At 36.7% G+C, this 24671-nt stretch overlaps 1 protein-coding gene across 4 annotated transcripts in view; it reads left to right on the top strand.

The window, feature by feature from the left end:
* COL19A1 (collagen type XIX alpha 1 chain) overlaps positions 1-24671 on the top strand; it is a 203154-nt gene that overhangs the window by 142269 nt on the left and 36214 nt on the right. For all 4 annotated transcript variants that reach the window (XM_056343496.1, XM_056343495.1, XM_056343499.1 and 1 more), the window contains 18 exons: positions 3022-3084; positions 3784-3828; positions 4765-4800; positions 5704-5739; positions 5834-5887; positions 7092-7145; positions 9255-9308; positions 10533-10622; positions 11001-11045; positions 11150-11227; positions 12541-12576; positions 12684-12737; positions 12826-12879; positions 16639-16680; positions 17786-17839; positions 18648-18701; positions 22323-22376; positions 23312-23365. In XM_056343496.1, the coding sequence (XP_056199471.1) occupies positions 3022-3084; positions 3784-3828; positions 4765-4800; positions 5704-5739; positions 5834-5887; positions 7092-7145; positions 9255-9308; positions 10533-10622; positions 11001-11045; positions 11150-11227; positions 12541-12576; positions 12684-12737; positions 12826-12879; positions 16639-16680; positions 17786-17839; positions 18648-18701; positions 22323-22376; positions 23312-23365 (957 nt within the window). The remainder of the gene's footprint in view (positions 1-3021; positions 3085-3783; positions 3829-4764; positions 4801-5703; positions 5740-5833; positions 5888-7091; positions 7146-9254; positions 9309-10532; positions 10623-11000; positions 11046-11149; positions 11228-12540; positions 12577-12683; positions 12738-12825; positions 12880-16638; positions 16681-17785; positions 17840-18647; positions 18702-22322; positions 22377-23311; positions 23366-24671) is intronic.

Here is a 24671-nt window from a genome sequence, read left to right as displayed (position 1 = left end):
AAAAACGTAGACCAGCTGCTCCGTGTCTATAAATTAATCATATTTTAAATCCTATACAGCTTATCAATTGTCTTCTTCCTTCACCTGTCTGGTTTGAAGGTTTTAACGACTCTGTAATGATCAATTAACTGTTCAACAAGGAAATGCTCTGGTTTCAGATGAGTGAGGAGATGACTTTCTGATTCAAATACGCAAGCTTTCAGTAACTATGTGTTCAGATCTTCCTAGAGTCAACTTAAGTCTCCAACTGCTACAGGAAACATGAGTTTCCATACATTTTATGACAGGAATTGATATTCCCATCAAGGACAAGACAAAGACATCAGAAGTCATCAAAGACAAGAACAGCTTGTGTGCTTTGCCATTGATTATTTATGTAGGCAGATGTATGCACCAGTAACTTTCTCCCCCCACCCCCACCCACCCCCCATTACATAGGCTGATGAGTGCTGATTTTGTTCACTGCACCTTGGAGGTATCAAGCAATCTTTCACGTTCCAGTGTATAATTTGTAATGTACCTCAATCATTTGCATTTTTAAGATGATATTTCAGTGATATTCTGAGGTTTTTGAGATTCCTTAAACCACAGGAAACAGTATTGGCATCTCCCACCATTTTATGCTTGTTCTCAAGGTCTTCTTTCATTTGGATTTTTTTAAAGTTTTTAAATTGTGACCACATTTTTGTTGCTATAGAGACTTCAATATCTTTTTCTTCTGAGGATATTAGCATGGCTTCTTTGCATTGCTGTTTCTAGGAATCATGAGAAACTGCTACCAAGAAATGTGGGGCATCAGTGAGAAAGATCTTAAGACCCATCATAACTAATAATGTGTTTTCCTCTATATTTTCTCTTTCTTAACAGATTATTTGTGATTCTTCTGATTTCTGTGTGGTATCAATAAGTAGTTGTACTTGCACAATGTATTTAAATAATTTGTTGCAACCAAGCTTTTTCTGGCTCAGTATCAATCACCTTATCATGTAAGGAGGCTGGAGTGCAAGTCTTTAAAAGCATAATTTACTTGATCCGTGCATACAATGGAAGAGAGCACTATAAATACAATTGCTGACTGCAGCAGCAAATTGTGCTTGATGGCAAACCAAGATCAGCAGTCTGTCTTTAATGAAGGTGAGGGGAACCTGCTGAGGATAAATAGTAGTATTGATCCTTAATAGGGCAGGAGACAGTGCTGGAGCATTTCTTCCCTCGTTGTTCTTCCTTTGTGCCTGTTTTTGGAAGGCGTGTGACTATTTTTATACTGCTCCTTGTTACGTCTTTTGCACTTTGAGCATAAATGAGATGTTTTGCATGTATTCAATACATGCATTTTTTTCTCTTTGTTATGCCGAGAAACTGGCTCTGCCCTGCTTTGTATGTTACGTTCCTTCAGCGACTGGTAAATGATGTCTCATGATTTGTGTTTATACACTCTCAGGTCACTGTTACCATCCTTCCCCTGGGCTTTCAGGGCCTCTGCTTGTCATCTTTTTTACTTACCAGTTTTCCATACATAGATATATCTAAGTTCACCTCAATCAAACCTGCTTCTAAACGTATGTGGAAAGGGCATATAGATCGGTTTAATCTAAAATGTTCTCCAACATGTAAAAATAAAAATGAAGCCACAACACAAAGCAATTGAAACTACATCACAGTCTGCTCAGGAAATGTTTCAAAATCATAATTCATAATAATTAAAGATTATTCTTGAATAATTCATTATTACTTTTCTAAGGTCTTTTTCTTCGGCATATTTTACTTACACTTTTTGTAAAGAGCAAATGACCGATAAATATGCAAAGAGCATAAAAGTAATTATTTGGTCTAATACACTTTTTTTTCCCCTCCATGTATGTGAAAGAAATGCATGACACAATAAATCGTTACTTACAGTATAGTTATAATAGCAGGCACCTAGATTCAGTCAAGCAGTAGTCAACTCCTTCAGCAATACTCGGGCTCCCTTCTCTGAGTATCTACCTCTTGCTCTGGAGCCAATTTTAATAATTTTAATAATTAGGGTAGTAACAGTGTTACAAACCCTAAACACTGAAGAAGATCCTTGAGGACCTTAACATTTCTAAAATAATTATGAGTTTTATTCAGGTTATAATCAGTTATCAACTTTTTAAAAGATTAATGGCATGTAAATGGCACTTTTATTTGTCACAATGTTTTCCCGTTTTAGAGATATGGAAACTGGAACGTGGCAAGGGGAGCTGGCTTGCTCAGGTTTCTCATTCTACCCAGTGGCAGGTGTTCTAGGATTTGGACCCCTTAGGTCCAGACTCAAGCTCATTTTTCAGGGTCATTGGTTTTGTTGCTTTTTCCTTTGTTAAAAGAAAACATGTTCCCCTTAGGTAGTCTGAGCCTGGCTTTGTGAAAAGGAAACAGTTTGCTTCGTGTTTCATTGTGTCTTTAACTTGTACAGAAGAGTAAATAGATGCAGTGCAATAATACCTGAGAAAGTGTACAACCTGAACCCTTGGTCCCTAAATCTGTTTTCTTTGAGGAGCAGTATGAGGAGCCTGTTGATGACATTCATGTCCTCTCCTTCTCACTACTGTACTAGACTTTAAATTAGTTCTAATTTATTTTTCACGCTGCTCGAAAGTAAAAAGTATTTTTGTCACAGAAGTGTTTTTTATTTTTCTTTTCTGACATACTTGAGAATTGTACTGTAATAATGAGCATAAAAATGTGTTCTTTGCATTGAGTTAAGGAAAAAACCCACAAATTTGCATAGCAATATTCAGCATAGACATTTCCTTTTTATGCTTTTGTTAATCTTCTCCTAGTCTGACTGGACTATGAATGCATGATAAAGGAGGTATTGCTTCAGTACATTACTTAGATGTGCTGCATAGCCATTTAGTATCCCTTTCTAGTAGTAAATTAGAACTTCTGAGTTTACATACTGGTAAAATACATTAAATTGTTATGATAAATAAATCGTTACTGTAAATAAATAGTGACGTTCTGTTCTCTGATCTTTGTGGTGATATTTCTTCCTAGAGTGATACAAGACTACTGGAATTACTTGGGACCCCTGGACCTAAAGGCCAGAAGGGAGACACTGTAAGCACTTTGGATTAATTTGGAGAAATTTCAAAATGCCAATCTAACCTGACTCTGCCACCCTTAACACAATACCTTTTATTTGATTTATCACAACGGTCTTTGAAGGAATACAGATTTAGGTATGACTGACTCTGATCTGTGTAGTCCAATATCCAGCTCATCATACTATCCCGCAGGTGCAGCACGTGAGCCTTTCTCCTGTAATACATGATAACCAGAAAGGGAAAATGCCAAAAGAGTTATGTGTGGTTTCTTTAATGCTCTCTGAAGAGAAGTCAAATGAATTGGCCTGCTGGTTAGGGGGAAAATACTGTAAAAAATGTGGAAATTCAGAAAATATTTTTAATAGTGAATCATGACTATTTAGATCTATTTCTCTGTAACAATAGGACTTGCTAGATGAAATATACCTATAGTCAGCCTCTAAAAATGACATGGAGGTCAAATTCTGAATCCACACCATACGACAGTATATTGTTTATAAGCTTCTGTCCTGTTTAAACACCGGAATGAATTTTTAACAACTGGATGTCTTTCAGACTTTGAAGAAGAGAGTCAAGTGCTCTGGATGTGTGATGAGATTGACAATATTTCTTATTGATAAGCCTGCAGATCTCCTGTAGAAAGCAATAATTTAAATTAATTTGCATTTGTTGTAATATAAAAGGTTTTAAACATAATTTATTTTGTCAAAAGGGTCAAAAAGGAGAACTGGGAATAACTGGCTCAAAAGGAGAAAAGGTAAATTATTTTCTTACTTCTGTGCTTATGTGTGATACTAGAAGGTGGCTGAATATACTGATTATGAATCAAATCCTGGAAAATACACTCAGAATCAAGAAAAATACATTTGGGAATAGGAAAAACTGTAGTCTCTGAATGTCCTTAACTTACTCAAGCCCCTCCTTGAGAGAGTATGCACGTAAATTTCCCTTAGAAAAGGAAAGTTAAAGTCCTTAACTTTAAACACATTCAGACTTTTACTGAATATCAGTTTAAAAGCTTGTGACCAGTGATTGCCTCACAAATTAAACACCATTCGTACTTTTTCAAGTTACAAATGTGATCTTCAATGTCTATATGAAAAAACAGGAGTCTTTAAATTTTTAAAATTTATACATACACTTCCTAAGTTAATATCTTTTAGATTAAGCTTCAGATTTCCAGAGAGACTCAGTGGGAGGTGTTACTGGGGAATAGGTGTGTATTGTATTTTTCTAGGAACGTGTGATGTACCCAGTTCTTCATCCACTGAATAACAGGCATTTTGCTATTCAGCTGTTAGGCTTCCAGTTGGTTTCTTTGTATAAACAGTTTTCATGCAGGCAGAAACTTTTCTTACCCTGTAGATATGAAGAGATTCATGATTTTGTGTGTTATAAAGCACATGTGTTTGAGAGTTTGCCAGATTTGTACACAGCATCACTCTTTTTAGTTCATGATCCTGAACCTCCCCTGTGCTTCTGCTTGAAAGGACTGTGCATGTCATGGTCTTGTCATTAAACCAAAATTATCCCTCAAGTAAGGATGATTTTCTACATCCCTTTTGTAGTCCATATACTTACATTTTATGTAGGTTTAATTTTTTTTTTCAAGCACTTTTCACCAAAACCAGATGTATGTACCATTTACTATTTGAAGTAAATCTGTGTTAACCTCTTCCCTATGTTTCCATAGGGAGAGCCTTCTGAAAAAGGGGAAAAAGGAGATCCAGTAAGTACAGCTGTGTTTTGAACTCATGATGTGATTTGATATGATCTCCATACTGTACTCATCCTGTAATTCTTTTCTTTGTACACTTCCATTAGATTCAGCGATTATGTGTGATAGCATATATGTTGTTATAGTCTTACACCTGCATCAGGTTCATACAGGTTATAAATAAAGAACAGAGATGCCCTGTTCCTCAGCATTTCTGTAGTTGATACAGTCCATGAACTGAGTTCAAAGTACATGGGGGTTTTGTTCCCTGAAGGTTCTTTCAATTGTTTCACAAAATTATATGTGGGTTATACTATATTATTTTAATTATTTTACCAGTTTCCAGTGCAGCTTTTAACATCAGGCAGTTTTCTTATAGACATTTCATGTGTGCATAGTTTTGGGGGTTTTGAGGGGATATTTTCAGAACACTTGTTCTGTAAGAGTCTGTTTACATCTGTTGCTTATTTTTAATTAACTATTGTCCTCTCTTATGACATTTGACAAATGCTATTTATGCTGTTTAATACAAAACTGAAGGTTGCTCAGCTACTTGTGATTAACATATTAAAATAGCCAAAATAAGACATACTGTAATAATGTGTGGTTTTGGACATCAATATGTCACCAGTTGACATTTAGTGCTGAAGAACAGGCTTTAGACTGGAGAAGCCCGTAAGCAAATGTGGAGTTTCAAACATTTTTTCCTTAAAACACTAGGAAAACCTGCAAACAGAACAAGTTTGAAAGGCGAATGACATTCAGAATTTGTACAAGGCATCAGAAATTCTTTAATGCTTTCTCAATATTTTTCAAGTTTGCAAACTGTATTATAATATTTCAAGGTAGAAAATTAAACTCTTAGTTGGTCATAGTTCAAGTTTAACTTCTTATGGTTGTACTTGCTATTTTCAGGGAGAAGCTGGAATGGAGGGATCAAAAGGAGATAAGGTATTTTTTGACTTGTACACACTGTGTACATAGCTGATACTGGGAGACATAACAGTAAGTTTGGATTTTTTATTTTCTCAAACAATATCATTAGGGTGAAACAGGAGACCCTGGACCACCTGGTCTTATTGGAAATCCAGGATCAAAGGTAGGTTAGTTATTTTTGTGGTACTTAACAACCATTACATTCCGTGCTGTTATATAAGAGGACTGTGAATGCCAGCAACTCTTTAGCAACTCTTTAGTTAGTACTAAAGGGCAGAGAATGCAAATTGTTTACATTGAAAGTTTGTGCATTGATCATGGCTGTTCTGCTGTTCATAAAATTCTTGCTGGTCTCAGCATCACTCCACAAGGTATATTTATGCAGATCTCAAATGTTATTTGACTACTCAAGAATATGAGCACCCGCTTTGTAATTTCAAATCCACCAGTCGTTGGGTGTATTCTCTTTATCCATCAGTGAGGCAAGGAGGAACCACTGCCAGTACATTAGCAGTTCCTATGTTTAATCTTTTGAGACTGCAGGTAATGTCAAAGTAGTCATTGCTTTGCTTTGAAGAAAATAAATGAAGCACAAATGTTCTTGAGAATCTCTCATGATGCCTTGAATTGTATCAAATAAAGGTTAAATTGGAAACTGTGAAAATGTAACCTCTACCCAACACTATTCGTGTTGGATACAATAGTACTCAGGTTCCTTAGATCATCAAAAGAAGTCCCAGGGGAAATAGACACAGCTATAGGGTCCACAAAACTGCAATCTTAAAACTGAACCTCCACTCTAACTCCTTACCCCGCTCTTTGGAGGCTAATGTCTTTCCTTGGTAGGAGGAGCTACTGAAATAATTGCTGTTACTGCAGTGGAAATCTAGATCACCTTCACACTGTATGCCTTCCTGAAGAGGCTCACAGAGATCCAAACCATCATTAGGGTTTGCACTAGGTCGTCCTTTTATCTGTACATCTCAATCCCCTTTTCTTTCAGTGCTCTGGAGTCCTTTTGATGAGATCTATTCAAAAAAGAGAAGGAACACCTATCACATAGTTGAAAAATCACTTCTAGCTCTGACCCTTGGGAGAGAAAATCTTGATTTACTCCTTTTGTTTTGTCTTTCCCTTTAGGTAGTGCCTTTGTATTTACTTGTATTTGCTTTGTATGCAGACTTTGAATTTTGTACATATCAGTCCCAAAGATTTATTGGACTAAACATTAGATTCAGGGAGAATGAGCAAACTTTGTACTTCTTGCTCCATGTAGAAGATAATTCTTAATGCCACATGTTTTAATCTTTCAACAGTTTGCACCCAATTACAACAGGTATATTGACTGTGCATGTATTGTTTCACAGGGACTGCAAGGACCTCCGGGACCTGTTGGACCCAGGGGACTGCCAGGAGAAGTTGTATGTATTGTGCAGTTTCACCAAGCTGTAGAAGCGTGGTGTGCGAACAATTAGCCAGTGAAGCAGTACCACAGAAGTTACCATAGTGCTCTTTTTGTGGCTGCTACTATAGCAATTGGGTTGAAGCACAATAGTATGGGATGTCTCGGGTTAGAGTTTTGCCATTTGCTTGTGTTCTTTTTGTCTTTGCGTTGCCATCTGAAGAAGTAAAAATGATACTAATTTGTCTGATGCACAGATAATTAGCTCTACAAAAATTATTCTTATCTCACAGGACTAGGTGAAAATTAAAAAAATCTAGCAAAGTTTTAGTAATGTTACATCGTGAGCTGGAAAGGACAGTGTGTGTGAAGCAAAATGAGAAGAAACAGGGAAATTAAGAGTACCCCAAGGATTTAAACACATGGCTTTCCTTATTTCCATCTATGGTTTTGTATTATTCTGAATTGTTTCCCTGCCTGTAAAAAGGTAAAGATTAATAAGGTGAACAGAATAATAATAAAAAAAATGTATTATTTTAAAATTAGGTCAGATTCATGAGTAAAACTCATATTCAGAGTAAGACATAATTCTGTTAAAACTAGAGACAATATTAAAATCTTTAGGCAGAGTAGAAGTATTGGTTGGAAAGAATTTAATAGAAAACTCCTTTTTTAATTACTGTCCAATAGATTAAATTACCAAAGTACTTCTACAGAAAGTAGAATGAGAGATTATTCTTATGATTGTTGATTGATATGCCAATTTAATTGTGCAGAGGCTTACTGACAGTCATAAAGTACCTAAAGCCATTATATAGTTGCCATAGGTGAAAAATAGCTTGATTTGTGAACACTGACAAGTGGCAGATAATACGTGTTTGTCCATGTAAGAATGTCAAAACCTGAACTGGTGAACTCTCAAGCAGAAGCCTACTACTTGTTAGATGCAACAGTAAGGGCTGCTTTTAAATTTTGATAGCACCTGGACTAATTAAAAGTGGCACATCCCAAGCTCTCCCATTAATAAAGAGACATGAGACAGACTCACCAGTGTGGAGGCTGATCGATCACCTGCTGTGCTTCTGCACGTAGACTGTTTAGATGGTAAGAGCCGAGGGGTGAGGGTACCCAAAAGAAGTGTATTAACCGTCACTGTTGAACCTTCACTGCTGGCATGAAAATGTTCTCATCCTTCATACATCAGTGTTCACAGAACTGTGTTTTACACTGTGAAGAAAGATACAAACAATATCTGTTTCTTTGTCGTTTTCTTAGAAAGTTTGTTTTCCATTCCATTTGAAGTATTGTACTTAGATTTTATGTGGAAATTACAGGTATTAATAAAATGCTTGATAGAGTTGTTGGTTGAATAGCATTGAAGAGTTATGGAAGAAGTTTTCTGAATTTGTTACAGTGTAGTAAAAGAACACAATTTAACTTTCCCTATAATTTAAATAGTTTCTGTTTGGATTTTAATCTGTTTCATTTCTCTGCATTTATGTCAAATCCTTCATGAAAAAGGCAAGCGAAAGTACTGAAGTGAAATCAAAATGTGAAAGAGAAGGTTTAGACAAAAGAAAGGATGGAATATATTTATTTTGCTTGAAATATTTGACTGTCCATTAAATTTCTAAAACATTTTAAAGAAATTCAGTGGATTAAGTAATGTGCAGGAGTAGGAATTCATTGAACCTTTTAAGATACAAATTTGAGTAATTAAGTAGTGTAGGAAAACATGCAGCCCTTCATAGGCAAAAAAGATGAGACACTTACTTAAGACCCAACTTTGTACCTGCTACCAACTTCCTTGAAAAAATGATTGATTTTCAAGACTTGGAATTATTTTGAAATTGAAGAAATAAACCTGTCAGTCTCTGCCTGTTTAGGGTCCAGAGGTTCTTCCCTGTTAGGGTCCAGAAAATAATTGTCATTATTACATTTCAACTTAAAGAAAAATGATTCATGTATTTGATCAAAGAAGCATTCATTAACTCATAATCTTCAGCGTTTCAGGTCAATACTAATACACAGTAAATAATCCAGTGAAAACTCATTTTCATCTGTAACTTTAGATGATCTTTCAGGGAATAGGTATAAAAATGTACAGTTAACTTTTTATTGATTACAGGGATTACCAGGAGAGCACGGGGTACCAGGAAACCCGGGAGTTAAAGGAGAGAAGGTATGTTTTAAGTGGCTTTAATTACGTTTGATATGTTAGAGCATATGAGACTGTCGTCTCTGAAGTAACCTTCCATCTTTTTGTAGTGCATCTGAGTGGCTGCTTTATGAATTGATTTTAAAATGTACAAGCAGCAACCTGCTTTGTGCTCCTTGGAGATGCTGCAGGCCAATTTGGGAATCCAGTTGATCTTTAGATTCCTAATTTAAATAGTATTTTAAGGAGGCTGGATTGGGGTCTTACATTGAAGATGTGCAGTGTAGAAATATCAGTTCAGGTCCTGACCACAGAACAGCCTCTTCAGTGTAGTGTCTTAACCAGACTAAGGTGTAAAATCCCACGTCAGTCAGACATACTCATCTTGGCACTGGGGCAGCTATACTGTCTTCAGATGTGAGCCAAGGCTGGGATCTCTTTATGGCTTTGTGTTTTGCATTAGTTTAAATTCAGCTACATCAGCAAGAGTTAAAAATGGTATGTGTGTATATGTTGAATATAGAGAAGGGGAGAAAAGAGGACATACAGGCATATTGTGAGCTATGTAATGTGTTATGGTATTAATACATTGTGGGGTACAAGGGAAACTAGTAAAATCCATTAATAATTTGAAGAAGCAGGCTGACGAAAAGATAGGAGAAGAAAATTGCTATGGAACAATGACAAAAATGTACTCATCTTACAAAATAGGAAGTGGTGGATTCAGAAGAATCACAGAGAATGATGCAGGAGCATGAAAAAGACAAGAGAACAGCATAATAAAAGGCACAAATCCACCTGTGTAAGCAGGAGGAGTTGTAGAGATGCAGAGCAAGAGACGCTGAATGCACTGAAGTAAGAAATAGAAGTGTAAACAGGAATACAGTGAAGACCAGGGTTTTAGCACTAGGGATAGATAGCTGGAGGGAGTGAGTTTGAAGCTGCTACTATGATTTAGTTAGCAGGGCTTAATGACAGCCTGCATATTAGGGGCCTGGGTACAAAGAAGTGTAGATCAGATGCACTGCAAGCATGGAAAACTGAGAGAACGCTAGTGGTTATTAGTGGTTATGTCCACATGCCCTCCTCTTCTGCAACTTTTTTAAAGGAAAATACTTGGGGGGGAGTATCTTCTCTATTTCTTCTCAAAGTACTGGCACATTCTAGAATAACCTTGATAATAATTAGATTTTTTTTCATAAGCAAAAATTCTGACATTTCAATTAGTGATTCAGATTTATTTTATAGGGGGACCCTGGTGGGATTATGGGACCACCTGGACATCCAGGTCCAAAGGGTGATGTGGGGCCTCCTGGACCAAGTCTGCCTGGAACACCAGTAAGTCCATAATCTGAAAAGGCTTTTATTACTTCATTTCTTGTAGGGACAACTGTTAAAGAATTGTCATTGTGCAATGAAAGAAATGAGAACAAGTTGGGCGTTTTTTTATGTTATTTCAAAATTGAAATATATGTTATACTGGTGTCATAAGTGCACTAAAATATAGTCTAGAAATAGTGCAAGGCTCACACATGCTCCTAATGACAGTGGTATTAACAGGGAAGGCATATGTAAATCTATTGTAGTTTATTTATAAACGCTGACTAATTTTAGCAATAAAATTCAGCTAGTCTCTTTGATTTCAAAACATAATTTGGGTTTTTTCCTGGTTTTTTGTTTGGTTGTTTTTGGTTGTTTTTTTTGTTTTTTTTTTAGGGTCCCACTGGTATTCCTGGAAACCCAGGTCCACGGGGACCAAAGGTATAAAAAATATATTACTTTTGTTTCTTAAAAAGAAAAAAGGGATAATGTGCTAGTTTACATTTTCAGACCTGTTGTAACCGAAAGCCTTGTACCCTTCTCAGGGAGAAAGAGGGCTACCTGGTGTACAAGGCGCACCTGGGGAGATGGGGCCCCCTGGAATAGGCATTCAGGGATCACCAGTAAGTATACCAGTGCCCAGAATCTGGACTTTTAACTGCGCATCGCTGAGACACTGCAACAAGTAAACAAAGCATAGTAAAAAGCCACGCCATGAACTCTCTCCTGACTGGATTCCCAACTCAGCACCTTTCCCTTTCTCCAGACCCAGAAAGATCTAGTGCTAAGCGGGCAGTGGGAAGCCTTGGGGAACTGAAGGAATCAATAGCTACATTACAGATGAGCTTCCTCCTAGCAATGGTGTTGAGGCATCTTCTGTGGCTGTTTCTAAGCAGCAACTATTTGCAGCTGTTGGCAAATTCCAGCCCGAGTAGTGATACAAGAGAAGAGGTATACTCGACATTATGTAGAGATGGCATTTTGAGATCCGTGCTGGCACTGTCAAAGGCAGAGACACATGGAAGAGATGTGGAAGGCTTTGCATCAGCTCCTAGCTTTTGCATTTCTGATGACTGCTGATTACAAGCTTAGATCTACTGCTTATAGACGAGAACCTTACAGCGCCAGGTACTATGCCAGCAAACAGGAAAGTCCCGATTTTGCACAGCTTGCTTCACCCATTTCTGTGCAGTTTAAATTCAAACGTGAAGCAAGCTGATGCAGTTTATCTAGAGCATTCGTACTAAGTAACTTGTGTAGCAATAACTGTCAGTTATTCAGCTTGTTTCCCAGGGTTCGTTCTTTCTATTGCCTTTAAATAAAGCCATCTGCAGTGACTTCAGAGTGTTCAGTAAAAAAACCAATGATATTGATGGTGTAGATGATAGGTGGTACGCGTTGTTACGTGAGTTCTACTCTGGTGAGTAGGGCAATCTCTCTGCAGTCCAAACCAATATAGTCAGCTGATACATTTCAGTTTGTTGACAGGACTCAGGTACAGAAAGAAAATGTTTGAGAAAGGTGACTAGAGATTCATACTGAGGTCTTAATCTGAAATAATAATCCTTGCAAATAATTAATTCAGTTAAAATGTTTTCAAACCTGAATTTCAAAAATTAGCCATTTATATATAAATAATCTATTTTGGTTTTATTCAGCTGCATATCAGCTTTTCTTAGGAATATTTTAGCTAAATAGCAAGTTTCACCACAGCTCATTATTCTTTGGTATTATTTGCTCTTGAAAATGGGCCTCTGCAAAATCTTGAATTCTCTAATTTTGCCAAAACTAGATTTGTATTTAAAGCCAAACCTTAGAGCAAGTCTTTCTTGCAATGCGAACTGCACCAATATACCACGTGCAGTATTATCTTTATGAAGTTCATCACCCTTATCCCAAAAAGTGTAACTACTGATTATTTGGAGTTTTCTTGCAGGGTCCCATGGGTCCAACAGGATCAGCAGGTGTGCAGGTAGGATATAAGTTTTCTCTTTAATATAGAAAACATTAATTTAGTTTAAGATGTTTGCAGTAAATGAAAAATACTCTGACATCCTAAATGACCTTGCCTGCTCTTAGGGCCCTAGGGGACCCCCAGGATTACCAGGAACACCAGGTACCCCTGGTATTAATGTAAGTGACAGTTGTCTATATACACAGCAAAACGTAATGTGTCTCTTGCCAGTGATTTCAGGCCATGACATTTTACATTTGTCTCTAGGGCACTCCAGGAAGAGATGGAAAGCCAGGACTGCCAGGTCCTCCAGGTGATCCTGTATGTATACATAGAAAGCTTGTGCATTTGCTTTGGTGCAAATATTTTAAATTTAAAGGAGGTGAGATAACCTAGCAAGACTAGAAGTCCAATTGATTAATTTTGTTTTTCACTATTACGTCCCAACCTCAGAACTTTAAGAAGGCAAATTTCTCTTTAGAAACAAATGCTTACAGAGGCTTTTATTGACAGCAATTCAGTTTTCTGAATTTCCTGAGTGGTTGTTTGATAGAAATAAAATATAATAATAGAAATAAAATAAATAAAAATCTGTAGATTGTTGGAAGAAGCAAACCGAAACCAAAGATTAAAAAAATTGTTAAACTCACCTGTGATCCTATTGGGTTTTATAGGATTTGATATTTCCCAAGAGATTTTGGTCAATGGCACGGTTTTCAAAAGAACAGGGAAACACAGTGATATCAGTAATCATTTGAGACATCAAAACAAAGGAAAATAAAAATTACAAAACCTAACATTTGAACTGTATTATGTTCTTTAGCAAAATCTCTGCTACTTACCAAGGCATGAATTTGACTTTTTCACTGACTATCTCAGCAATCTCAGTCCATTCATCCCTTAAACTAGCAATTCTTCACATACCTGACCATTGCACATACTCCTCAGATTCAGAGACCTGCATCACTTCTTACGAGTGAGGTCTATCTCCAAGTGTCCAGCAATGCAAATCTTAGGCAGAGTTTCCCAAACTTACCTGCAGACTGCTGATAGCCTGAGACAAGAAATGCTTCAGAGCTGCCACAGGAATGCATTAGGCAGTAAAATATATCATGCTTTCGGTTGAACACTTGATGGTAGAGGTGCAGGCAGTCCACCAGCAAGCCTGAGGATTGACAACAAGGAGCCTATCAAGGGATAAACTAGCCCCAAAATCACACAAAGATTTCATCTTGGAGAAGATCGTCAGCTTTCTCCGAAGAGCCTGGGAACTAGCTGGCACGTATGCACTGTTGATTAGCAGTGACTAGGATAGTGATTCTGATCGGTTGGTTCTTTGGTTTTCCTGCATTAGTGAACTGGTCCAGTACTTAAGAGACACTTAAGAGTATCAGTAGTTCTGCAAAGGCCTTAAATCAGTACATAAGAGCAGATCTGTCACTGGTATTGAGTATGAAGGTAGCATTCAAGTCAGAGAGTCACAAAGACTGAGATATGAAATGAGCTTCAGTTAGGAATGGATATAAAAACAACAAGAAAAAAGCACTGTGAATAAAATTATTTTAAAGACCAGTAAAGTCTATTATTTAATAATCATGGAGATCAAATTACAGATTGTGCAGGGAAAGCTGAATAATTCAGTGGCTTTTCACTGTCTACTGAAAGAAATTGCTTTTCAGAGAATACATAAAATGAAATCTAAATAAGTTAATTGAAAAAAATAATTAGAGGTTTTAGATACAGCATGAATATCTGGTGTAATTTGCTCAAAGTGAACCAAAGCAGTCTGTAAGAGAGATGCAGCATTGAGGGGGAGATGCTAACAGAAAACGCAGTAAAAGGTGGATGCAAGAGGAACTAGAGTATAATAGGTCAGTTGAATAAAATTTTGATTGCAAGAAAGATATTAAATAAAAAAAAAAAATTCTAAGTACCAGTGATATGAATGCTAAAGTGGAAACACACGATCAAGTAATTTTGTTAAGAACCAGTAGCAGAATAGATTGGATTTCTGCCTTTGGAAGGTTAACTGTCTTGGGAAAGACAAGGAAACAATCATGTTATACACCTGGCTTCAATAAAATTTTGAGACTGTCCTCATGAGGTTTTTGTAAACAAGCAAGAAATGATCTCGAAGTAATTGCCATATAGTTAATGCTTATCAAAAAAACATGGATATGAGAGTCTATCGGTAGATTACTGTCAAACTTGGAAGGAGAGGTCTCTCCCATGCCCTGTTCTTGTCAGTGATGCAATTTTCTTAGGATAAGTAGATATAAACTCTGCAATTAGGCTGGGAAAGACTGCTAGCTTTTTAAAGATATAATAAAAACTTGAAAATCAGAGATAGTCTGAAGTCAACAAGTTTAAACTCAAGATAGATGAGCATAAAGTGCTTAACAAGTAGAATAAGTCTAGAAGGCACAGTGCACTGTAAACTAAATGTGAGTAAAAAATCTGATGCCAGTGTTAAACACAGGTCTACATGGTAAAACTTACTAAAAGGAGAGTTATTTCCCTTTGCTCTCTTGAAATACTCTTCTTTCTGAAGAGAACATTTTAAAAGGAAGATGTATCAAGCAGGAGTGAGTCCAGAGAATTAAGGCCATTTTAACATTTTCAAAAGACCAGCATGTGTCATACGCTTACCCAGACAGCATACACAGCAATGACTCTACAGTATGTGTGCAGTTAGGCTGAATTTGCTATACCTACAGAGCAGACAAACTGTATGGCACAAATGCAGTAGGCTTGCCCTCATACCTGGTGTGCCCTTGCAGCTGTATGCTAGGACCCTTTCACACTGAAGGTTTGGGGACCTGTACCATAAAATGATATTGCAACTAGAATAAGAACATTAGAAAAGAGGAAAAACTGGGGAAATTACACTTGTGTAGTCCAGCAGAAAGGCCAACAGGTGACATGGTAATAGTCTGCCTATCTGTAAAATGTTTTCACAAGGAGGATGAAAAGTCGGGCTCTGTAGGGATGTGGTGGTTGGTTTTAAGCCTTGTTACTGGTTTTTAAGAGCAGGTGATGTTGTCTATGTGCAGATTACTTTTGTGCAGAGGATAGACTTCCTACCTTGCATGGTTATGTCCTTAAGTTATGTTAGGTGGCTATGTCTCAACCAAGAAAACTCCTCAGCATGCTTTCGAAGGTGGTGATGCTATCCTGTAAATGGTTTACTCCTGATCACATGTATAGTTAAGGACATTCAGCAGCGCTTCTCTTGAGCTAGTATTTGATACCCATTGCTACCACTGACAGTTCCTCTAATACGCTACAAAAGTGTTTACATTTTATTTTACTTCTTCAAGATGGAAATTATTGAAACAGACTGAACAAAAACAATAACAAATTTTGAGTGTGTCTGATTTTATATTACGCCCAGGGCTATTTTTGCTTTAGCAATTGCAAGAAGCAGCATTGATAATTGAAGAGTCCATTTGTGAGCTAAGCTGATGATAACCAGCGCAATTGGTTTTTACAGGGAGTCTTTAAATATGAACTTAATGGCAGCACTTGGAAATCTGAGTTATACTGCAGTACAGTGTAAACCTATTGATTGAGCTTTAAATGGGTTTCCTTTAGTATTGGTAGCAATTTAGTGATGGCACCACAGAGTTTTGCACTAATTCTTAATGTTTAAAGACAGGACAAAACACTGCATACGTTGCTCATGTTGCTGTAGCTGGAGTATTCCCAGTATCTGAACTAGTTTATTGAAGTTACCTTTGGAATCTCCACAATATATGCAACAGTTCACAGTAGAGTCAAAGCCTAGGAGAAAGCAGAAGGAAAAGAAATGAAGATAATCAGGTGAGAATAGTCTGTGAGACATTCCAGTAGTGGTAAGTTTTTGCTGGTATGCTACAAAACCAACAATATATTATTATTGTGTTAAAGTCAAATTTACTATTTTCTGGAGTTGTGCTGTTGTCATGGCATAAGGACCTTAATTGAAATTGTAACAGAGAATTGCATTGTTAGGTTGGTTAGACAATGATATTTAACTATATTTGAAACCCTAAATTTTATTTTGAGTTTCCATTTGCAGCTGCTTTTTTTTAATTTCAGATTGCACTGCCACTTGTGGGAGACATGGGTGCTATACTAAAGGTAAACCTATTTAGAGGTTAAATATCTTTGTTCACTATAAGCATGCTTTTTAAACCAAAACATGTACTTGAAAGTTTCTATAGGTTCAATTCAGACCTACTCGGCTAGCCTAAAATAATTTTGAGATTTTACTTTTTTTTCATTTTAAAAAAATACTCAAAAAATGTATTTTATAGGAATATTGCAAGGTGACATTTGAACAGTATATGAGGTAGGAGCCAGCAAGTGCCTGTTTAGCCCATCCAGTCCACAGTATGAATTGCTACAATATTCTCCATTCTCTGCTTTACTTTATAGTGTCAATATTTGTAATATACCAAATGGGGGAAATAGTCTGGAATGTCTAAGGTATTATTTTGAACAATAATGAAATTTGAAGTGATCTGCAGTATTCTAAAATGAAAAGTGTGCTCAGGAGGATTTCAATATGGGGAACACACATAATTTCTGAGGAGAGAGATTATCCTATTTTACTGCCCTTTATTAATATATGTATTTAGGATTCCCAGATTTGATTTCTTTTAGGTCTTTCTTTAAGCTTTTCCTTGATTCTGTCTGTTTATAATTTTATTGCCTTTCTCCTCTGTGTGCTCTTCTATCTCTTTATGATTTCTCTCATACTGCTTCTTTATGCTTCATTCTTAATTTCTCTGTGTTTTGTGGATAGCACTTCTATAAGATTGTAATTTAGCTGGAGCTGGAAAATGCTTCTCTCAACAAAGCAGAAATCATTTACTTTCATTGTAGATTTGAAGCTGGTGAGAGTAACAAGTAACCTTCATCTCAACCTAATCCGTAAAAGGAAGGTGGTTTGCAGAAACCTAGACGCAGGTGTGTCTGGGGCTATCCAGAATGAAGTCATTTGAGTCCTCTCAAAATGAAGCTAAAAATTTGTTAGCATGGTTTGAGTGTGAGAGATGGGGAGGGAAACAAGGAAGGATATCTGAAGTAGTATGTTGTGTAGAAGAGACAAAGGACTGAAGAGAAGGCTTTGGGGTAAAGTGAAGAGATGGTCACAAAGGCAGGAAGGAAGCAGACTGTGTGATCAGATCATCTGCCTATGTCACAAAAATGGTTGTCGCTTTGCTTTCTGTCTGTTCTTTAGGGTGATCCTGGTACGAGAGGTCCTCCAGGCATCCCTGGTAGAGAAGGGCCAAAGGTAAGTTTTGAAGAGTACTTTGCATTGCTTTGTTGCTTGTTAAAAGTAGGCGGCCAGACTCTTACCTCTGACAGTCTTGATTTTTTTTTTCTGATCTTTATCCCTGTAGCATCTGAGCAGCCTGAAGTTTCAAATTGTTTTTATGGTTCAGCCCTCTTCCTGTTCGTTTGCGTTTCCTCTAAGAAAAGTGAGCAAAATAGCCTACATTGAGTCCCAAGCCAGGATAGCTCTTCTGTGTCTTGCATCCATTAAAGCTAGCTCAGATTTGACTGTCCAGTAATGCATTGACATCTATAGGTTTATTTTAGATGAGTTAATCACGCAAGAATCTTGCAATGAAGAAGGAAACATCCTGTATCTCCCTCAAGTGTGCAACAGCTGGACTGCCCTGTGCCTTTGCACCATGTTCCCATGGGAGTAACGCAGCCATCTGTTTCAATGAGACATGAAGTTTCACTGACATCAATCAAAATTCTGCTCCACTGTAATCAGATCAAATGCCACATGGTCTGGCATATAGATATCTGCTATAGTTGACCCTAATTCCATAGAAGTGTACTTTCTCCGTTTCTGCTTGCATTTAAGCTCTTTGTTATAAAGATGTCTCCATCAAGCCTTTTAGCTGGTTTGCCTACTAGGTAAAACCCACTTATTTCTTTTCACCTCGATGGGAAGCATATCTTAAAGCTTTTTGCTGTAAGGGTTTCATGCTAGCATATATTAAATGTGGGTCTTAAAATGCCCTACAGAGCATGAAATTCATTGTTCTCTAATGGAAAGTATTTGTTTGAATGCTACATTTCCACAGGGGAGCAAAGGTGAACGTGGATTTCCTGGGCTGACTGGAGAGAAGGGCGATGAGGTAAAATTATGTCATTTCCATAGTGGTTGCATTCTTATCTGAACCTGAGTAAAGATCTAGACCAAGAATGAAATGCACAGAATGTTAGTCTGTTCTTTAAAACCGCTGAGATAGTTATGTATTGCTATAAATAGCCCTCAATTCTGAATTTTTACAAAAATATTAAGTGCTATTATTCAATGAAATAACATTTATTTAGGTTTTGGTTGAGGATTTTTGCTCATTTGTGTATTTTAAAGCCTTACATACATTTAAATGCTAGTTTTTAAGAATATAGGATAAAGCAATGAATAGATAAATGCCAAATATTTTCAGAAAACACTTCATGTTTTATAGCGTATTTGCTTTCATTGTTTTAGTCCCTCTTTAGAATTCACTTTCAAAAACATTCCATTAGACAAATACTCTGATGGGAATGATAATAGCAGCAATTACTATTAAGTGGAAACTGGAAAATGTTTGAAGAGACTGATTTTAAAGTATTTACAGTATTTTGCATCATATACTGCATTCTTAGAGTTATTTTTATGTCATTATGGAAAATAAAAAAAAGCCATGTGACTTGTGGTGCTGAATCCAAAATAGCTGCTATAGCTCTCATTTTAAATTGAAATATTTGCATTTAACAGTTCAAGAGCAATCTCTGTCCAAAAATAATCATCAAAACAGAAGCTATTAAGCAAATGAATCTGAGTAAATAAATTAATTTCCTAGTGACCTTAGCCAACTGAAGGGGTTAAAATAAATAGTCTATTACAAAATACTCTGTAAACACTTCAAAATTCTAAAATACTTAACTGGCACTGTTAAATACGTACTACTCTCATGTAATTTGAAAGTGCTGGCTATAAGGGAAAATGCTTGGAAAATATGAAAAAAATTTAAAGCTTATTGATTGAGGGGTTTGTAATTCTTTGAGTGTTTTACATTTCTTTGGCACTAAGGCCGTAACATAGTAAGAATTTTCAAACAGTAGTCGAAAGAGAACATTTTCAAAAAAAATCTGTGTTCATCAGGATCCTTGGCTTCTAAAAGTCAAGAGTTATATGAGGAAAAAGAAAGATGCAGCAGAAGCATTGGATATGTATTCCTACTACTGCTTTGCCCCAGAATTTAGCAGATTGTCAGATTAAATTATCATGCTTATTTTTCCTCCTGTTTTCACACAATCTATAGAGCTCATTATGGTTTTGCTTCTTAAAAGCAAGTGCTTCCTAAAGCTTAATTTAGAACATATACCTTAAAATGATGGGGCAGCCATAAGCGAAGCCCGAGCAGAATTTTACTTAAAAAATAAATGGGAAAGTAACACATCCTTAGCGTGCCCTGTAGGGTACCTCTACAATTCAACCCTAACAATCTGAGGCATTAGTAAAACAGTTTCAACTATTCAGATACTATATAACTGCTGAAAATCAAGTGAGATACTAGAGACAATTACAAAGGTAGTAAGGGAAAGGCAAGATTATAACTGGCAGTTAGTTGATTTATTTTTTAAAGGACTCCAGAGTACATTCATTCTAATATTTTTTTTATTATTATTGATTTAGTAGGGTGTTGTGCTGTGTTAGTAAGTTAGCTATTCACATGCTGCTTTGCTGTTTGATAACTGGTTAGCTGCTTAGCTCTGACATCTTTAGTGTTTAGCAGCAGCTTTTGATTATGACATTATGAGGGCGCAAGTGAATTTATTTTCAGAAACACACATGAAAGAATTTACAAAGTTTAAAAACAACTCTTTTACAAATGTATGAATTTTGAAAGAATGCATTTATTTTTATTTTTATGATTTGGTTAGCATGAGAATGGGAAGAGAGATTGAGAAGCCCACCTGAAGCTCTTTGATATAGGCTCATTAACTTTCATGTGCTTTTGAACAGCCTTTTAATCTTTGTTGAAGCTTTGTTTGAAGCTCTTTGTTGGAGGGTTTTTCTAACATCAGTAATAAGAGTTACAGAAAATATTCCTTTGGCTTCGTATTCATTTTCTGGGTGACTGTACAGTCAAAGTAATTAAAAATGAGCAGAGAACACATTAGCAGTTGGATTGCCACTCTGAAAAGCTGCAGAGGTGGATCAATGTCTTCTGTATAGGTGCAAGAAAGGGAAAATCAATGTGTGTCTCCATCTCCGCATCTTTCCTGGTTTATTTCTGTCTGAAGTTTTTCCCTCAGTCTCTCCCTCAGAGGCCCTATTTCAGGGCTCCACACTGCTGTGGTTTTCTAGACTACCTCCTTAGCCATGTCTTCTTAAACACTGCATTTAACGTGAGAAATACACTTTTTCTGAGGTGATTCCTCCTGTCAGAGGGTAGGCACCCTGTATGTTGGGAGAGGGGTCTGCTGGAGTCAAGAAATTACTCAATATGAGTTATGCATCTTGCTCATCTTTATTGGCTTCTAACACTTCTTATATAGCCTCAATACACAAGCATGTTCCCAAAGCAAACATATAATTGGTTATTAGCCCCTAAGCACGCGCTGCTCACACACCACTAATTATCATGATTGGAACAAGCATTCTGTCCTTGCAGCTATTTGCATTAGCTATGCTTTAGCCTTGCGGTTTGTTACTCCCTTTATCCACATTCCGTTCCCCATCTCCCTTGGCCTTGCACATGTCTTCCCTAACAGCTGCAGCTTGTTACAGCCACGGCCTGTTATTACAATAAAGTTTCTTGGTCTCAGGATTCAAGAATAGATCAAGGCCGCTGTCTTGTTAACTTCAGCACAATTCTAATTCCAGTACACGTCTAATTTCAGGCCTGGATTGTGCACTCTAGGCCTGGTTTGTGCAGACCCTCAGGGGTTCCGTGGCCACGCTTCTGCAGCCATTCTTCTACACCTGTACAGATAAAAGTAATCACTGCTTGGAGGGACCTGTTTCCCTTCATGGATTATGGGGGGAACCAAGAGTAATTAGCTCTCATTAGTACATGACTTCTGCATGTCTGAAATTGCACCTAGGCCTGGTGTGGCAGAGAAAAGACTTTAGTGGCTTGCAGACTTGTCTCAAATTCTATCTGTATCCACTGTAGTAAGTTGCACACACCTGTGTGTTTTGTAAGTGGATACCGGCATCCATCGATTTCCAGGCAATCAAGCAGAGTAAGAGCAGGAAAGTAGGTCATTAAATACCATGAAAAATGTCATGTTCTGTTATCAAAAAGGCAAAATCTATATATCAGGCAGAAAGCATTACTGCATATAGATAGCATCAGGTAACATTAAGAAGTCTGAGTAGATGTCTTCTCACCAGCAAAAAAAACTTTTAATGACAGAAAATTAATCTCTAAGGAGAAGCCAGAAGCAGAAGTTGTCTTGCTTTTACCTGCACAACTAAAACCAAAAAGATATATAGGACATAAGGCAACAATCTGAAAGGCTGAAGTACAAGTATTATTTATCAGTCGAGCAAGAAGTTGCCTCTAACTTTGTTCAATGATCTCTCTCCTGCATGGTGTTTTTTTTCATTCCTAAAACTAATGCCAACCTTGTAGATGAAAATACACTCTAATATAGTTATATTATATAGTTATAACACTGCTGGACATGCTGAATATAAGTAGTTTTTGAGGTATAAGTGGGAAAGGAAATAAGACATATGCTCTCTTAATTTCCAGGGCCTTCAAGGTGCTCCTGGACTGCCAGGCATGCCAGGACCCAGTGGACCATCTGTAAGTGTGTGGTGTCATCTGTGACCTAATGTATCTCTGCAGAGGTTGCTATAACTATCAAGCAAAACTTCATATTCTTAGCTTCTTTTGGCTTTTTGAAGAGTAATAAAATCTTACCCATACTGGCTCTAATAAAAGAAACTATGCTGTGAGCTGATGTTGCTGAAAATACTGTCATTGTCTGAGCTCAAAGTTTATGCAACTTAAACGGATTTGGAGTTTTGTCATTACTAGCGAGTCTGTGAGGTTACATGACTTACAACGTGAAAAATTACAGTTGTTTATGTATTCTTACCCAAGTTACAATAATAATGTTAGTAATAAAAATCTAAAAATAATTCCAGCTAGGCATTCTATAAACATTGAATGCTGAAACCAAGTAATCACTTGGTTTCACAATAAAAAAGTATGAGAATAAGCTGATGATATTACAAGTCACTGAAAAATATAATTTAAAATGTTGGTATTTCTGGGAAAACTCTTTGAAACTTTTTTAAGTTTTATTTTCTACGTACTGGCTGGCATCACATTAGTTAGTATGATCATTATTCATTCCTAGGTTGCTGGCAGTACTAATGCTTCCCTTCTTTCAAAAGTTGTAACACATTTAGCAAGTTTAATGTGGAATATGTAAAATGGTATTTTAGCAGTAAAACATGATTCTTAGCAATATAGAGAGGTGCCAGTTAAGGTCAGTGCATTTAGTCTGCCAAGGTGAAAATGCAACCACAAACATGAGTTTTACCCTTCAAAGGGCTTATCAGAAGGACACAGCTGCTGCATCAAACAGAAGAGAAATATTTAAACCTGGAGGAGCAGCATGATTAGGTTTCAATCACCTTCAGAAAGTACAAGTTTTAAAAACTAAACCGCAATGCAAAAATACTGTATTTCATTGTTTCTTAACTAATATAAACCAATACTGTGTTGTGCAGGGAGTCACAGGACGACCTGGACATCCTGGTCCGGCAGGGTCAAAAGGCGAAAAGGTATTCTTTCTTTTTAGTCTTGGTAAAAATCTGTGAAGGTTCTGCAATCCCCTTATGCTCCTATGTTTCAGGTTTTTTTAACAGAGATGGCAAACAAGAACCTGATGTACATTTCCAAATTCATTTTTATTTGTGTCTTCATGCAATTACTTTCCCCAAACAGATGCCATACGTCTGGGCTTGTATTTTGAAGCGTAGTACTTGTCGAGTATGTAAGTTAGAGAATGAACTCTAAATATCACATATTATATAAGATTTATAAAAGTGAAAATACATTTGTGAGATAGTATATTTATGAGACTAGTTACTACTTGCTGTGCTTCTCATTCTTTTACCAGTATTGTCAAAAGTAATTGCATACTTCAAAAGGGCTTCACAAGTAGTGAAAGTTATGGAATAGAAGTTATTCTGCAAAAATATGTATTTCCTTTATACTTAATTCACACTGTTATAGCAGTGTTTTTTATCAATGTTTTATGTGGTTTTTTTATCAAGCAGTCAGTATTATCCATTATAAGTAAGAGGTCACATTAATTTCTTGGGAACCTCAGATCAGTGAAATACACCAGGCACAAACTTAGTCTGCTGCGATTTTTTTGCTGGGACAAGTTCTCCATTTTGTATATGAATACACTTTTCTGAAATTTTTTTCAGCTTTAGCCTGGAGTTTTCCAGGCATAGCACTGCCACATCCATGTATGTGATCCTACTAATACTCTACAAAACCTTGATTCTAGTATGAGTAAGAAAGGATACTATTTTGTAAACTCTGAAATCATGTCAGTATAAAGACTAATTGAGACCTGTCTCCTTGCAGACCATAGTAACAAAAATTTACCACACTTACTTCCTTTCTACACAACTGAATGCAAAACACAAGTCTTTGTTAGTTCCTTGTTTACAGTTCACGTACTGGTGGGAATGAGAAGCCACTGCTCTGGAACTAGTGTCTCATCGGTAAAAAAGGGCAAAATTCAGATGTCTGAAGGGTGATGAAGTAAACTGAAATATAGCCAGAGTGATTTCCTCCTCCTTCCTTCATATGGAGAACACATTTTAGAAATGATCATGTAATATCCTTTCTAAAGTATAGTATTTCTGTTCCCTGTGAAGTGCACCAAATCATTCTTTGGAGGCTGACAGTTTCTATCAATTAGTGGAACCATTTGGAAATTACCCTAGCATAAACAATTACATTTTTCTGGTGAGCTAATTATTGCCTTTGAACACTTAGCTTGACTTCTGTAGCCTTAATAGTTTTAAATATGCAGCCAAAGTGTCTCACTGACATATGTTTAATAAGATC

Source organism: Falco biarmicus, chromosome 6, assembly GCF_023638135.1.
Source record: "Falco biarmicus isolate bFalBia1 chromosome 6, bFalBia1.pri, whole genome shotgun sequence".
Classification (NCBI taxonomy): domain Eukaryota; kingdom Metazoa; phylum Chordata; class Aves; order Falconiformes; family Falconidae; genus Falco; species Falco biarmicus.
Note: the sequence above shows the minus strand (reverse complement) of the source record. Positions and strands in the feature narration are given on the sequence as shown.